This window comes from Lipotes vexillifer, unplaced genomic scaffold (genome assembly GCF_000442215.2).
Source record: "Lipotes vexillifer unplaced genomic scaffold, Lipotes_vexillifer_v1.1 scaffold621, whole genome shotgun sequence".
Classification (NCBI taxonomy): domain Eukaryota; kingdom Metazoa; phylum Chordata; class Mammalia; order Artiodactyla; family Lipotidae; genus Lipotes; species Lipotes vexillifer.
In genome coordinates, this window is record NW_006792411.1 from 197,022 (window position 1) to 213,688 (window position 16,667).

The following is a 16,667-nucleotide window of genomic DNA, read 5'->3' on the forward strand; positions in this document are numbered from 1 at the left end:
GCCCCCTGCAGCGGCAGGCGGACTCTCAACCACTGCGCCACCAGGGAAGCCCAAGGAGAAATTTTTATATATTGGAGGAAACTGAAGAGACAGACCAATTGAAGGAGAGAGAGATGGATGTTTGATTTAAAAGAAGGGGAAAATGCTGGAAATGCTAACTTGAATCTTACATAGTGGGTAGAGATTCCAGTAACTGCTTTCTGTGATCACTTTGGGCTTCTGTTATGTTTCATGTTTCTATAAGTAAATGTGGTGTTTAAGTATAATATGATGGAGCTTAGGAAGTGTCAGATAATCAATTTTGATCTCACTACTTTTTTCAAATCTATAAATATCAGGAAGGAAAATGGTTTATTTTCATCTTTCAGATACCAAAAGGAATGCTATAGCCACTGTAGCCTGTGGTATTAATAATTGTTTGGGTATCAGAATTCAGCTTTGTTTGCTGTTTCCTAGTGATAAATGGGAATATTAATGGTACTAATAATATAGTTTTTGCCATATTATATTTTAGATTAGAGGCTCAAGAACTAGTCTTAGTAAACTTATTCTTAAAAATTATTTTTTATTAACAAAATATTCAGGGGGAATATACTGTTGCTTATGTAATAAATCAACTTTCTGATTATTTATCATTTCTGCCTTGGTTTTTTTTTTTAGAATGTCAAAATACATGAATCAGTAACATATCTGATATATATATAGAAATATCACTTTCATATAGAAGAATCTTCTGTAACTGATTCATTTTGCTGATTCACAGAATGTTAGAATTTGAGGATTATCTCAGAGATTTCCCATTTTATAGGTGGAGCCTGAGGAACAGGGAAGCTGTTACTTGCCTAATGCGAAATATGATACATGACTCAGGAGTTGATAGTATCTATCTATTATTTTCTAATCTGTGTTTATATTGCCTCTGAAAGTATGATCAGTTCTGCTTTTCAATTTTGGCATCAGTATAGTTTTTAGAGAGAGCACTGAATTAAAACAATACAGAAACTTGGGTTCTAGTCGTGGCTCTGCCATTATTAGCTCTTTGAGTAACCTTAAACAAATCACTTACACTAGTAGATTTTTAAAAACTCTTTTAGCTCTATACTTTATGATTCTTTAATCATTATTTTCATTCCTTTTCTTACATAGTAAATTTTTGCTTTGCTGTTTGGCAAGTCTGGTTAAATAAATTCATCTTGAACTTTTTAGGTTGATTATTCTAGACCTTCAGCAAAACACAGGAAAATAGCTACCTCATTTCGTGACACTTCTCTTAAAGACATTTTAGTGCTAGCATGCTCTCTTCTAAAAGAGGTAAGTTACTTAATAATTCAGCATCCTGTTTCAGAAGAATTTCAGATGAATTCCCCTGTGCCCGTTTAATTTAAATACAAATTAATTTGCACAGATCTGTAAGCGGTTCCAAAAAATTCACTTTTATTTAGTCGGGATATAATAAAGTAAGATCCAAAGGGAATTTAGTAACTTGTCTTTAGACAGTAGTTTCATTATCTTCCTACTGTAGATTACTTATTACAGAAGCTAATTGAGACTTAGTTTCTGTATTGCCCTGCCCATATTTTAATGGGGTGCAGATGAACAATGAAATGACGACAAGTTTTCCTAATTCATCATTTATCAATATTTTTTCAGAGTTGAGCCAAGATAGTTGACTTTAGTAATTTCTTTAGGAAATAATATTTTCCCGTTTGCTACTTAGTGCCCTATTGAACATTAGTATGTTCATAGTATGATTCATAATTATATTGTGTTCTCTTGTAATATAGGGACTCCCTCATTCTACTCAAGCTTGTTAATTGGTGTAGTAGAGCATTTCCCAAAGTATGTTCCACTAATCACTAGTTTCTACTTATTTAAATTCTGTGATATAGTAACATGGTAACTGCCACACTAGGCCAGAATGAAAGTTCCTCTATTTAAAAATTTTTCTTTTAGTATGAAAAATTTTAACATATATACAAGAAGATCGAATAGTATTAAACTCCCTTAGACCCAGCAACCAGTTAAGCATTAACAACTCGTGACCAATCTTGTTTCATCTCTATCCTTAACTAACCACTTTATTTCTTTCTGTGTTTTTCTTGAAGCAGAATCCCAAGCTTCTTATCATTTCCTCCACAAATATTTCACATTGTATCTCTAGGAGATATAATATATTCTGGTGTGTCAGAATGAACATTTTGGGGGTCGGGATTATTCTCCAGGAGCTTGTGAGTGTCCTCCCACATTCAATCAGCTCTGAGAACCTTTGTTAGCTGAATGTGTATCGTTTATGCATGAAGCTCCCCTACTTTTTCTTGAAGAATATTATATTTTCAGCTTGTTCCAATTGCTCCTTTGAGCTAACGAATCCTGTACATTTATACATTTGTGCTGTGTAAAGTATTTGTCCTAAAGTAACTTCTTACAACTTTAGAAGGTGACCTCCAGTATGCAGTTAAATATGAAAGGTTTTAACCCCATTTTACAAGATTAAATTTGAAAATTTAATCTATTATTGTAGATTTTTGTTGATAATGATATTACAGTTTTTTTCTGAAATATACAACATAACTTTGCAAATTATTATTATTTTTTTTACTAATTTTAATTTGGGACTGAAGAATTATTTAAATTAGTTGACTAAAATTCTTTTAATTGACATATGTCATAATGTTTCATTTGACTCTGAACCTCTTTCAGGTGTTGGCCAAGCCTTTAAACCTTCAGGATCAAGGTCAACAAAACCTAGTAATGCAAGTCTTGAAACTGGTCCTCAACTGCCTTAACTTTGACTTCATTGGCAGTTCAGCAGATGAATCTGCAGATGATCTTTGCACAGTACAGATTCCAACAACTTGGAGAACAAGTAAGAAAAAAGTTTAGTGTAAGGAATGGTCAACATAAAATACACAGGATTAGCAGTATAGTTGCTTTATGTGCAATTATCTCTGTTTTTTACTTGGCAATCAAAAAGTTCAAAAAAATTTGTAACCTAAGGTAGCTGCTGATACCCAATGTTGAAATCTGTTTTCCTCAGTTCATATCATAGTAACCTCTGTATTTTGATTTTGGAAAAAAGAAAAGACAGCTCTAGAGTTGGAGGATGACAAGTTTAGGTGGGGAAATGAAGAGCTCTGTTTTGAAATTTTCAGATAAACAGTAGGAGAGGATATAACACTTGGCAGGAGATACCAACATATTTTTCAAAGTTATAAAGAGAATGAATTAGAGTAGCTAACTTAGCAGAGCAGAATTGCAATTTACTTTGTTACAGAGAAGGACACCAAAGAAGAGCAAACTCACTTGTTCTCACACATCCCAGAAAGATGATGGCAATAGCGCTTCCCTACTGAAGTCAGAGGTAGGGAATTGGGCTGAAAGGACTTGGTAAAAAGTCTGTGTTCTGCACAAACACCCCCGGGATCTTCTCTACCACCTCTGTGCAGCTCTGTGACTGCCCTTTTCCCTTCCTTCCCTATGTGTACTTCCCTCTCGATTCCCAAGACCAGAGCTTTTTTCCCTTGAGGAATTAAACTGGAGAGGTTTCTCGTTCAGGGGTATCAGATATAGTAGAGAAACACCATACATTTAGTGAAAACTTCTAATATGGAAGTCAGAGCCTAAAAGAAACAATTAAAAGGGACTTTGTATCTTGATAGTAGTGATGAATGCATGAACCAAGACGTGTAGTAAAAATTGCACAGACTAAATACACATACACACACACACACACATACACACACACGAGTACATGTAAAACTGGGAAAGCCAAATAAGATTTTGGTGGATTGGATTTTATCAGTGTGCCTTCTTGATTGTGATATTGTGCTTTAGTTTTGCAAGAACTTACCATTTGGGGAAATGGGGTAAACAATACATGGGATCTCTCTGTATTATTTCTTGCAACTGCATATAAATCTAATTATCTCAAGAAATCTTTTTTTAAAAAGGGAGAGTTAGTAGAAACAGAGACAAAGTGAAGAGTTGAAGTAAATTTCAAAAAGGTTTAATTACTATCCTCAGAGAGATAAGAAAAGGTAATGCATTCCTGAAACATGAATAGGATATTGTTTCAAAAACGGAAGTTAAGACAGTGTTCCAGATATACAAGTTGCCCAAATAAAACATTCAGTAAAAGAACTGGAAGATAAAGTTAAGGAAATATCCCAGAAAGTAGAACAAAAAAAGCAAGAAGAGATTTGATAGAAAAAAATGGAAGAATATTAAAGCATGAAACTAGGAAGCTTGACATCTGACTATTAGGAGTTCAAGAAAGGACAGGAAAAAACAGAAGGCAATTTGCAAACAATACCAAAAAAAAATTCTCAGCAATGAGACACATAAATTTTCACATTGAAAGATCCCATAAGTACCCAACATAATGAATGAAAAAAAATACACTAAGCTTCATAATCATGACATTTCAGAATAACAAGGACAAAGAGAACCTAAAATCTACCGGAAAGAAAGTCACCTACAAAGGATTGGGATCAAGAATGGTATTAGAGGGCTTCCCTGGTGGCGCGGTGGTTGAGAGTCCGCCTGCCGATGCAGGGGACAGGGGTTCGTGCCCCGGTCCGGGAAGATCCCACATGCCGTGGAGCGGCTGGTCCCGTGAGCCGTGGCCGCTGAAGCTGCGCGTCCGGAGCCTGTGCTCCGCAACGGGAGAGGCCACAACAGTGAGAGGCCCGCGTACCCCAAAAAAAAAAAAAAAAAAAAAAAGAATGGTATTAGATTTCTCAACAGTAGTACTGGAAGCTAGAGGACAATGGAGTAATATCCTCAGACTTCTGAGTGAAAATAATTTTCAAACTAGACTGAAATTACCAAGTATAAGAGAATAAAGATATTTTCAGACATGTAAATCGTTCTGAAATTTAGCCCTTATGTACTTGCTGTTACGAAGCTACTTGATATACAAGCAAGAAAATGGAGGATATGGAGTTCAAGAGAGCTTTAACACAAGATAACAATCAGCAGACATAAAAAAATCAGCAGAGATAATTATGTAACACATTTTGGAACAGCCAGTCTAAGTTGAAGAAGGCTCCAGGAGGAAGGGGTGGGAAAATGGAAGTGATAGGTTATTTGATGCTATTGACCAGGTGGAAAATGGCATGATGAACATTTTGCAGATCTGTCAGAACATTTGGAAAGAATTAATGACAGATATCGATCTACACAACTAAGCACAGAAAAGATGCTGTGATTAAATCCAGGGAGTGTTGGAAATGTGATATAATCATAGTATACTTGGCTTAGCTGTTAACATTATTTACCTAGTCATAATAAAGTAAACACTTAGAATTGATTTAATTCTAAATTGTTATAACAGTGGATGGATTTTTGAGAGAGGATGGATTGTAGAAAGAGTGGTGGGAGTAGAGGGGAGGGTGTACCGTAACAAGGTCATTTGAGACCTAAAATAAAATAGTCAAAGACATGTAATACAGCATGTAATTTGGAAACATGTATTTAAATATAGCTAAGAGTTGAAAGGCAGTTGGAATGGAGTAGGGTACAGCTGTTTTTTACTATATACTTTTTAGTACTATTTACTTTTTTATACTATTAGAATTTTTAAATGTTTTTATTATCTTAATATAAATGAAAATAGAAGGTTCTCTCGATAGGAACTGTAGGTGCTACATGGAAATAAGGAACATCTTAGCTAATTAATTTTTATCTTTGTATTATTTCATATTTCAAAGGAAAATAGCTAGGAATTAAAAAGGAATTAAGCCTAACTGCAGAGAAAGATTGGCCACATGCAGAGGTCTTGGAGTTCTTGGTTTGTATGATAATATCTTACTATGTGAAGATCACTGAATTGAAAGTAATGGTGTTAGAATTTTTTTTTTTTTCCAGTTTTCCTGGAACCAGAAACATTGGATCTTTTCTTTAATTTGTATCATTCACTTCCACCACTCCTATCTCAGTTAGTAAGTAAAACTCATTCATTATTTCATTAAAAAGTACCTGTGATATTTATCTAAGGGTGGTACATATTTACTTGATTTATATTCTTGATGAGGTTTACCTCTCATAAGAGATTCTTACATCATCTGGGATTTATATTACGTAAGCTATTTGTCAGTTTCTATTTATAGTCCATAGTTCCCGTCATTTCACTGGTGAGCCCAAAACCCGTAACTGGTGATTTCGTTCCTGCCTGTAGCCAAGACAACCTATCAACCTCTAAGTATCTTTTTTCCTACTCAGTCCCCCCCAGCTCTTCTTCTGGGCCTCAGTCCAGTAGTTTGCCACCCCACCTGTTACCTTCCCTTTTCTTAACCTCTCTAACTCTTTCTCCACTTTGCTTGGCTCCATGTCAGGCTTGCCATGTGGCCCCCATCAGATATCTCCAAATGAGAAACAAAGGGGATCTGCTCACTTGATTTTGTGCTCATCACTCCAGCTGTTCATTTATTTTTTGAATCAGATTCTCTTGTGTGCTAAAAGATTCTTGAAACTCTTTGGTTATAGTATGGAACTTTGAGACTCTGTATCCCATCTTTGTGGAATCTAAAACAGAGACCAGGCAAGATTGAAAAAAAAAGAAAGTTGTTAGCTTAATATCTAAGCTTGTAGAAGTGAAGTTGGGGAATTCTTATATTGTCATTTCCTGAAAAAATATGTTCCATATTTAAAGTACATATCAGCAGTATGTTTGTTTAGATATGTTATCACCTAGAAGGGAGGAATAGGTTCACAAAAATACTCCCTCCCTTTCTTAGAAAACATGTTTGCTCTCAAATCGAGGGTTTTAAGGTGGTGGTTTTTAAACTGGGTTTCGCAGGACACTCATGTTTCCAGGTGGTGCCACAGAACTTCAGCCTTCTGTCTTTTAACCAGAATAGTCTTGTTTTTAGTTGTTTAAAAACCATGGTTTCATGTACAGTTATGTTTTGGGATAAAACAAACAAGCTACTGGTGCTTAAAAGTAGAGTGGAAAGCAACTGCTTTAAGAGAATGTAACTGACATTTATTGGGCATGCCCTATCCTATGATGCTTATCTCACTTCATCCTCACAGCAGCCCTGCAAGGTAAGTATTGTTACCTTCACTATGTAGACAAGGAAACAGATCCAGAATGGCCTAAGTGACTTCCTTCAGGGCAGTGAACTAAATTTTGGAGTTGAGATTCAAACCCAGGTGGTTTTGGCCCCAAACCCCTGGATATTTTTACTACGCTAGTGGTTCCTGAACCTTCTACACATCAGAAGGGAGTTTTGTTTTTTGGGTTGTTTGCTTGGTTTTTGTTTTTAACATTAAGGACTGTGGCAAACTGAGTAACATCTAAAAGGACTATCCTCTGATTTTTGTCCCTATTCTCACCCTTGCCAACAGAGCCAGACATTTTGTGTGAAATCTCCTAACTGGAATATTTAAATATTGACAAATAATTCTTTTTTTTTTTTTAAAGTGGGCAAGTTTACATATGTGGGCCGGTTTGGCCTGAAAGTTGCCAGTTTTTTGGGCCTCTCAGTTAATGAACAAACAGGCTTCAGTGGGTTCCAGTAGTAGAATTAAGAACCTGAGAAGTGAAATTGACTGATAAAGTATTAACGTCAGAAAGATAACTAGGCCACAGACACTTTGCAGGAATTTTTCTAGGGTATCTAACTTCTTCAGCAGCATTTTCCAAATTGTTCCTCAAGATATTAATAAATGGTGTGGGCAAGATGTTTTATCACCAGATAAATGTGGGACATGCTGGATTAAGTAAAGTTAAAGGATTTTTTTCCCACTTGCAGGATACCACAGTGCATATTGTACAGTAGTTCCCAAATGTATTCTACAACAAAACCATATTTTCTTTTTGGTGAAACACCTGATTAGGCATCAAAAGCAATTGGGAGCCTTTGAGTGTATGCAGGTCCCGGCTCTGCTCTGGTGTATTTAATATATACAAAAATATTAGAGGAATTTTACACAGAAATAGGAATTCTAGTGGTGGGATTGATGGGTTTTGGGTGGTGGTAATTATTGATGATGTTTAGCTTTCATTGTTTTTGGATTCTATAACACTATTTTATCATTAAAATTAAAAAAATTTTAAATGCAAAGACTAGTAGTGTTCCTTACATGTGGCCTTACATTAATTTTAAAGTTGAAATGAATTTTGTTGTTCCTGTTTTTAGGCACTTTCATGTTTAGTTCAGTTTGCTTCTACAAGAAGGTCCTTATTTAGCAGTCCTGAACGTGCCAAGTACCTTGGTAATTTAATCAAGGGAGTAAAAAGGATACTTGAAAACCCTCAGGTATTTTTGAAGTAATTTAAATTAATACTTACCATATTTAAATACAGTTTTTCTGCTGAAAGGTGCATAATAAACTTATGACTTTATTACGATTCTGGAAGAAAATAAGTATCATATTCTACTTTCTTGGATCTCATTTGTAGTATAAATGGGAAGCTTTTAAAAGTGAATGTTTTCCTGACTGACTGCTGTGTTGTTCTTTTTATTTTTCCCGTTCTTTTAGGTAAATATGAATAGAGGTTGTATACCTTATTATGCTTCTGCTTTTTACCATTGTACTTTGCTTGCACTTCTTAAATTACTGAAGTGATTAATTCAGTCATATCTACCTTCTAAACTAGAAGACAGTATAAATCTGGATGTTAATATTGGAATAAGTGGCTTTAAATTATGAATATCTTTTTTGCCCTCTTGTGGACAATAAAAATTTGTAGATTTTTAAATCTACTCTCTATGTTAACTGCAAATCTTCAGTGGCAGTGTTCATTTCAGAGAATTGCACAGCCATTATAAATTAGTGATTTTGGATGCCTAGATAAAATTTGTTTCACTTTTGGTTTAAAATATCTGTAATGAAAGTACAAATATTAAAAGGATGAATGATGATTTAAGGAGGTTTATTTAAGTCTCTTGGTTATTAATAACTTAGGGGGGACATATAATATCTATACATAAAGAAAACATGCTTACTCTATAAAGAACAGTTGTTTTTGCAGGTTAAGAGGTATTTTATGTGTTGTGCATTCGTTTCATCTTTTCACTATTGGCATAACTGTGAAATTTATGTGTTTTGCTGATAAATGGGATTTTACCAGTATATCGATACTTTAAAATTTTTAGTTGTTCAGCTCACTATCATCAGTCAATATGTGGAAGATAATATGCTAATTTCAGATAATTCTCTTAATTGATTTTCCAGTATCCTCATGTTGATGTTTTATGGCTCTAAAAGTTAATTTGAATATTATATATATTTTTAGAATTATAAATATGTATTAAAAGACCCATGAATACAAAATATATTTTTAAATTAGTCCTTAATAATTAGAAACTATGTTATATTTTTTCATGGGTTGAAATTTTTTGCAAACTCTTTCACTATTCAACAGATACTGAAAGATACTTGAATTCTGTTTCATGCCAACTATAGTGCAGAGTTCTCAAACTATAAAGATAATAACATACATGTCCTATCTTCAAGGAGCTCACTGGGGGCACCTTTCTTGGTCTTTCCTTTTAAGCTGTCCTCCCCACGAAGTTACCTCTGTTTCTTGTAGTACTTTTGTTAAACTTTCTGCTCTACATTGCAGCAGTTTATTTGAATGTCTTAAGAGACAAGGAGTTGCTTGAGGATATAATGCCTCTAGGTACTCAATAAATATTTGTTGAATTAAAAGATGTTTCTGTTATTTGTGGGTACACATTTAATGTAAGTCTAGTGGTATTGCTCTTTTCCAGGATTTCAAGAGCCCATTCTTATTTTCCATCTTAAATATTTTTCAGGTCTTGTATTGACTTCTATTTAAGTCACAAGATACACACACTCTCTCTCTCTCTCTCCACCCTTTTCTGTCTCTTTTCTGTCTCTCATGCAAATTTTTGGGGGGTAATATAGTGGTTCCCAAACATTATGATTTAGTCAAAGCTTCCTCCAAAGCCTCTAGTTTGGATTCCTTATTATTAATCATTTATGACAACATTAAGTCCAGTAGGAATCATTTGGTATTTTGTTGTTAAATTTTTTAAAAAGCCTTTCTTTTTGTCTCATAATTTAGGGTTTGTCCAATCCAGGTAATTATCATGAATTTTGTCGATTTTTGGCTCGTTTAAAGACAAATTACCAGCTGGGAGAATTAGTTATGGTGAAGGAGTATCCTGAAGTTATCAGATTGATTGCTAATTTTACCATTACTAGCCTACAGGTAAATAAAAATATATAGTTGATGTTAAACTGTAGATAGTTTTAAAACACTTTCTTGGTAAGATTTGGTAGGGATTTTAAAAAACATTTATTAGAGCACTTTGCTAAAAATGTTCATTGCAAGATTTTAGGTAAAAAACTTCTTTGTAACAAATTTTATAATAATAAAAATTTAGAGGCCATCTAAATATCTAATAATTAAAGACCGAATTGAGATGCTGTAGTAAAATCTATGTGGAGAAATAAAATAAAGTTTTACAGATTAGTTTTTGGAAAAATTATTTTTGTAAGTTTGGGGGGAAGTTTTAAAACCATATTTTCCACATGATATCAACTCTGTGAAAAAATGTTCCTGGAAAGATTAGAAGGAAGTTCACAAACATTTAACAGAATTTGCTATTTTAAATGTTCATTGGTTATAATCAGAATAAAAGTTTATTTTAAACTGTATGTTTACTAATTTTGCCTCTCCATTTCTTATTCTAGGAAGACATAATGTCATTTTAAATAACGTTTGCTTTATTTTTTTGTAGCATTGGGAATTTGCTCCCAACAGTGTTCATTATTTATTAACTCTCTGGCAAAGGATGGTAGCATCAGTTCCTTTTGTGAAATCAACTGAACCCCACTTATTAGACACTTATGCACCAGAAATCACGAAGGCCTTTATCACTTCTCGGTTGGAATCTGTTGCCATAGTTGTGAGGTATTGAAAACTAAATGTTTTTGTTGTATTTTCATCTTCTGCATCTTGGAATTTTTAAAAATGGAGGTATAATTTACCTATGGTAAAATTCACCTTTTTTAGTATACAGTTCTATGAGTTCTGACAAGTGTATGCCGTTGTGTTTAACAACACAATCAAGATATAAAATAGTTCCATCACCCCAAAAAGTTTTTTTAGGTTCCTTTGTAGTCAGACCTTTCCCCATCCTCAGCATCTGGCAATTATTGATGTTTTGTTCCCTAAAATTTTTGTCTTTTTTGGATGTTATTACATAAATGAAATCATATAGTATGTAGCCCTTTAGTCTGGCTTCTGTCACTTAGCATAATGCATGTGAGATTCTTCCATTTTGTGTCATTAGTTCTTTACTTTTTATTGCTGAATAGTATACCATTTTATGGATATATCACAGTTATTAGTCCACTCACCTGTTGATGGACATTTGGGTTCTTTCTGTTTTTGCCTTTATGAGTAAAATAGCTGTAAGTGTTCCTATACAGATTTTTGTATGAATTTAAGTTTTTATTTCTCTTGGATAAATTCCTAGGTGTGAGATTTCTGGGTTGCCTGGTAAGTGTATATTTTACTTTATAAGAAATTGCCAAACTATTTTCCAAAGTTGCTGTATCATTTCACATTCCCACCAGCAGTGTATGAAAAATCCAACTGCTCTGCATCCTCACCAGCACTTGATATTGTCAGTTTTAAAAAATTTTAGTCATTCTAATAAGTGTGGTGCCTCATTGTGGTTTCAAATTGCATTCCCTTAATAACTAACAATGTTGAGGATCTTTTTATGTGCTTATTTACCATTTGTATATATTCTTTGGTAAAATGCCTGTCAAATAGGTTCCCTTTTTTTTATTGGGTCATTTATTTTCTTATATTGTGATTAGAGAGGTCTGTATATTCTGGTCACAGGTCTTTTTATCATATGTGTTTTGCAAATATTTTTTCCCAGTCCATTGCTTGCCTCTTCATTTCCTTAACAGAGTCTTGCAAAGAGCAGGAGTTTTAAATTTTAATGAAGTCCAATTTATCCTTTATTTTTTTCTTCTAGAAGTTTTATAATTTAAATTTAGGTCCATAATCCATTTTGAGTTAATTTTTGTATATGATATGAGGTTTAGACTCAATGTTCTTTTTCTTTCCTTTTTTCCTTTTTTCCTTTTTGCATAGGGAAGACCAGTTATCCCCAACACCATTTGTGGAAAAGACTATCCTTTCTCCATTGAATTGTCTTTACTCTGTTTTTAAAAATTAATTGACCACATATGTATGGTTCTATTTTTGACTCTATTCTCATTAGTCTCTGTTTTTCTCCTTCTGCCAGTAGCCCCTGCCTTGAGTACTGTAGCCTTATAATAAGCTTTGAAATCAGGTAGTGTGAATTTTCACCTTGGTTTTCCCTTTTTAAAATTGTTTTGGCTCTTTTACTTCCTTTGCTTTTCTGTATAAATGTTAGAATCATGTTGTCATTATCTACAAAAAAAAGTCCTGCTGGAATTTTGACTAGAATTGCATTGAATTTGTAGATTAATTTGGAGGAAGAATTGACATCTCAGCAATATTGAGTCTTTTAGCCAATGAGCATGTTTATCTTTTATTTAGCTCTTCTGTGATTCCTTTCATCACTGTTTTGTATTATTCAGTCTTTAGATCTTACATATACTTAAGATTTAATTAGTGTTTTATGTTTTCTGGTGTCTTTGGAGATACTGTTTTTTAAACTTAAATTTCTAATTGTTCATGTTAGTATATAGTAATGAATTCTATATATTGACCTGTATTGCTAGCACCTTGGAAATACACTCACCTGTTAGTCCTAGTAGCTTTCTTGTGGTTCACATTTTCAAATATAGACATTTTATTTCTTACCTTCCAGTCTATGTCTTTTATTTCTTTATCCATGATAGAATTTTTATTTAACATAAATAAAGCTTATTTGTGGTGAATAAAAGTATATCTCATTCTAACGTCGTCTGCAATCATTTTCTTATATATTTGCAGAGATAATTTAGATGATCCACTGGATGATACCGCCACTGTGTTTCAGCAGTTGGAGCAGTTGTGCACTGTTAGCAGATGTGAATATGAAAAGACATGCACTCTTCTTGTACAGTTGTTTGATCAAAATGCACAGAATTACCAAAAGCTTCTGCATACAGCTTCTGGAATAACTGTGGACATGGCAATTCAAGAAGGTCAGTAAATTTTATGTGACCATATAAATAATAAGGTATTATGTTGAATTTTAAGTAGCTTCATTAATCAATTTATTTAATAATTTTACTGCAACGTATTTTTGTTTATTTCCCCCAATTCTATTCCTCTAATAATCCATTAATTTTATTAACCTAGGTATTTTGTTGGCTTGATGATTTTAGTTCTGTATAAGATTCACAGGGAATATTTCTCTCTGGATTCACTATCAAAAAAAGCTGATAATGGTCTTTGAGTAGAGTTTATTAACTTATAACTATCTTTTAACTAATCATGTTTCCCTCTTTGCTATGTCTGACTGCAAATTCAGAGTCCAGTTTTAGCCAGTAAAAATCTACCGAAGGGGCTTCCCTGGTGGCGCAGTGCTTGAGGGTCCGCCTGCCGATGCAGGAGACGCGGGTTCGTGCCCCGTTTCGGGAGGATCCCACATGCCGCGGAGCGGCTGGGCCCGTGAGCCATGCCATAACGCAAGGAAAAAAAAAAAAAAAAAAAATCTACCGAAGACCCCATTGTGGTTTTGCATTTGTTTATTTGCCTTCACCATGGCTTTACTTTATTATTATATTTCAATTTCCAATTTCCTCTTTATTTTTCATTCTTTACTAAAGGAGGATTTATTTATTTCTGTATATTTCCTTAATATGAAAGAATTTTCAGGAACATAGGGAATTAAATACACTTTTCAGATTTTAAGTGGGATAACTTATGAGAATGGAACTGGCTATGTACATTTCTTTTTTTTTTTTTAACATCTTTATTGGAGTATAATTGCTTTACAGTGGTGTGTTAGTTTCTGCTTTATAACAGAGTGAATCAGTGATACATATACATATGTTCCCATATCTCTTCCCTCTTGCGTCTCCCTCCCTCCCACCCTCCCTATCCCACCCCTCCAGGTGGTCACAAAGCACTGAGCTGATCTCCCTGTACTATGTGGCTGCTTCCCACTAGCTATCTATTTTACGTTTGGTAGTGTATATATGTCCATGCCACTCTCTCACTTTGTCACAGCTTACACTTCCCCCTCCCCATATCCTCAAGTCCATTCTCTAGTAGGTCTGTGTCTTTATTCCCGTCTTACTCCTAGGTTCTTCATGACTTTTTTTTTCTTAGATTCCATATATATGTGTTAGCATACGGTATTTGTCTTTCTCTTTCTGACTTACTTCACTCTGTATGACAGACTCTAGATCCATCCACCTCACTACAAATAACTCAGTTTCGTTTCTTTTCATGGCTGAGTAATATTCCATTGTTTATATGTGCCACATCTTCTGTATCCATTCATCCGATGATGGACACTTAATGTTGCTTCCATCTCCTGGCTATTGTAAATAGAGCTGCAATGAACATTTTGGTACATGACTCGTTTTGAATTATGGTTTTCCCAGGGTATATACCCAGTAGTGGGATTGCTGGGTCATATGGTAGTTCTATTTGTAGTTTTTTAAGGAACCTCCATACTGTTCTCCATAGTGGCTGTAGTAATTCACATTCCCACCAGCAGTACAAGAGTGTTCCCTTTTCTCCACACCCTCTCCAGCATTTATTGTTTATAGCTATTTTGATGATGGCCATTCTGACGGTTGTGAGATGATATCTCATTGTAGTTTTGATTTGCATTTCTCTAATGATTAATGATGTTGAGCATTCTTTCATGTCTTTGTTGGCAATCTGTATATCGTCTTTGGAGAAATGTCTATTTAGGTCTTCTGCCCATTTTTGGATTGGGTTGTTTGTTTTTTTGTTATTGAGCTGCATGAGATGCTTGTAAATTTTGGAAATTAATCCTTTGTCAGTTGCTTCATTTGCAAATATTTTCTCCCATTCTGAGGGTTGTCTTTTGGTCTTGTTTATGGTTTCCTTTGCTGTGCAAAAGCTTTGATGTTTCATTAGGTCCCATTTGTTTATTTTTCTTTTTATTTCCATTTCTCTACGAGGTGGGTCAAAAAGGATCTTGCCGTGATTTATGTCATAGAGTGTTCTGCCTATGTTTTCCTCTAAGAGTTTGATAGTTTCTGGCCTTACATTTAGGTCTTTAATCCATTTTGAGCTTATTTTTGTGTATGGTGTTAGGGAGTGTTCTAATCGCATACTTTTATATGTACCTGTCCAGTTTTCCCAGCATCACTTATTGAAGAGGCTGTCCTTCCTCCACTGTACATTCCTGCCTCCTTTATCAAAGATAAGGTGACCATATGTGTGGGAGCTTATCTCTGGGCTTTCTGTCCTGTTCCATTGATGTATATTTCTGTTTTTGTGCCAGCACCATACTGTCTTGATTACTGTAGCTTTGTAGTATAGTCTGAAGTCAGGCAGCCTGATTCCTCCAGCTCCATTTTTTGTTCTCAAGATTGCTTTGGCTATTCGGGGTCTTTTGTGTTTCCATACAAATTGTGAAATTTTTTGTTCTAGTTCTGTGAAAAATGCCAGTGGTAGTTTGATAGGGATTGCATTGAATCTATAGATTGCTTTGGGAAGTAGAGTCATTTTCACAATGTTGATTCTTCCAATCCAAGAACATGGTATATCTCTCCATCTGTTTGTATCATCTTTAATTTCTTTCATCAGTGTCTTATAATTTTCTGCATACAGGTCTTTTGTCTCCTTAGGTAGGTTTATTCCTAGATATTTTATTCTTTTTGTTGCAATGGTAAATGGGAGTGTTTTCTTGATTTCACTTTCAGATTTTTCATCATTAGTATATAGGAATGCCAGAGATTTCTGTGCATTAATTTTGTATCCTGCTACTTTACCAAATTCATTGATTAGCTCTAGTAGTTTTCTGGTAGCATCTTTAGGATTCTCTATGTATAGTATCATGTCATCTGCAAACAGTGACAGCTTTACTTCTTCTTTTCCGATTTGGATTCCTTTTATTTCCTTTTCTTCTCTGATTGCTGTGGCTAAAACTTCCAAAACTATGTTGAATAAGAGTGGTGAGAGTGGGCAACCTTGTCTTGTTCCTGACCTTAGTGGAAATGCTTTCAGTTTTTCGCCATTGAGGATGATGTTGGCTGTGGGCTTGTCATATACGGCCTTTATTATATTGAGGAAAGTTCCCTCTACACCTACTTTCTGCAGGGTTTTTATCATAAATGGGTGTTGAATTTTGTCAAAAGCTTTCTCTGCATCTATTGAGATGATCATATGGTTTTTCTCCTTCAATTTGTTAATATGGTTAATCACATTGATAGATTTGCGTATATTGAAGAATCCTTGCATTCCTGGAATAAACCCCACTTGATCATGGTGTATGATCCTTTTAATGTGCTGTTGGATTCTGTTTGCTAGTATTTTGTTGAGGATTTTTGCATCTATGTTCATCAGTGATATTGGCCTGTAGTTTTCTTTCTTTGTGACATCCTTGTCTGGTTTTGGTATCAAGGTGATGGTGGCCTCGTAGAATGAGTTTGGGAGTGTTCCTCCCTCTGCTATATTTTGGAAGAGTTTGAGAAGGATAGGTGTTAGCTCTTCTCTAAATGTTTGATAGAATTCGCCTGTGAAGCCATCTGGTCCTGGGCTTTTGTTT

At 34.5% G+C, this 16,667-nt stretch overlaps 1 protein-coding gene across 1 annotated transcript in view; it reads left to right on the forward strand.

The window, feature by feature from the left end:
* Window positions 1-16,667, forward strand: part of RANBP17 (RAN binding protein 17) — a 317,091-nt gene that overhangs the window by 30,598 nt on the left and 269,826 nt on the right. The window contains exons 6-12 of the mRNA XM_007465527.1: window positions 1,207-1,311; window positions 2,701-2,866; window positions 5,869-5,942; window positions 8,145-8,264; window positions 10,040-10,186; window positions 10,719-10,891; window positions 12,923-13,116. Of these exons, the coding sequence (XP_007465589.1) occupies window positions 1,207-1,311; window positions 2,701-2,866; window positions 5,869-5,942; window positions 8,145-8,264; window positions 10,040-10,186; window positions 10,719-10,891; window positions 12,923-13,116 (979 nt within the window). The remainder of the gene's footprint in view (window positions 1-1,206; window positions 1,312-2,700; window positions 2,867-5,868; window positions 5,943-8,144; window positions 8,265-10,039; window positions 10,187-10,718; window positions 10,892-12,922; window positions 13,117-16,667) is intronic.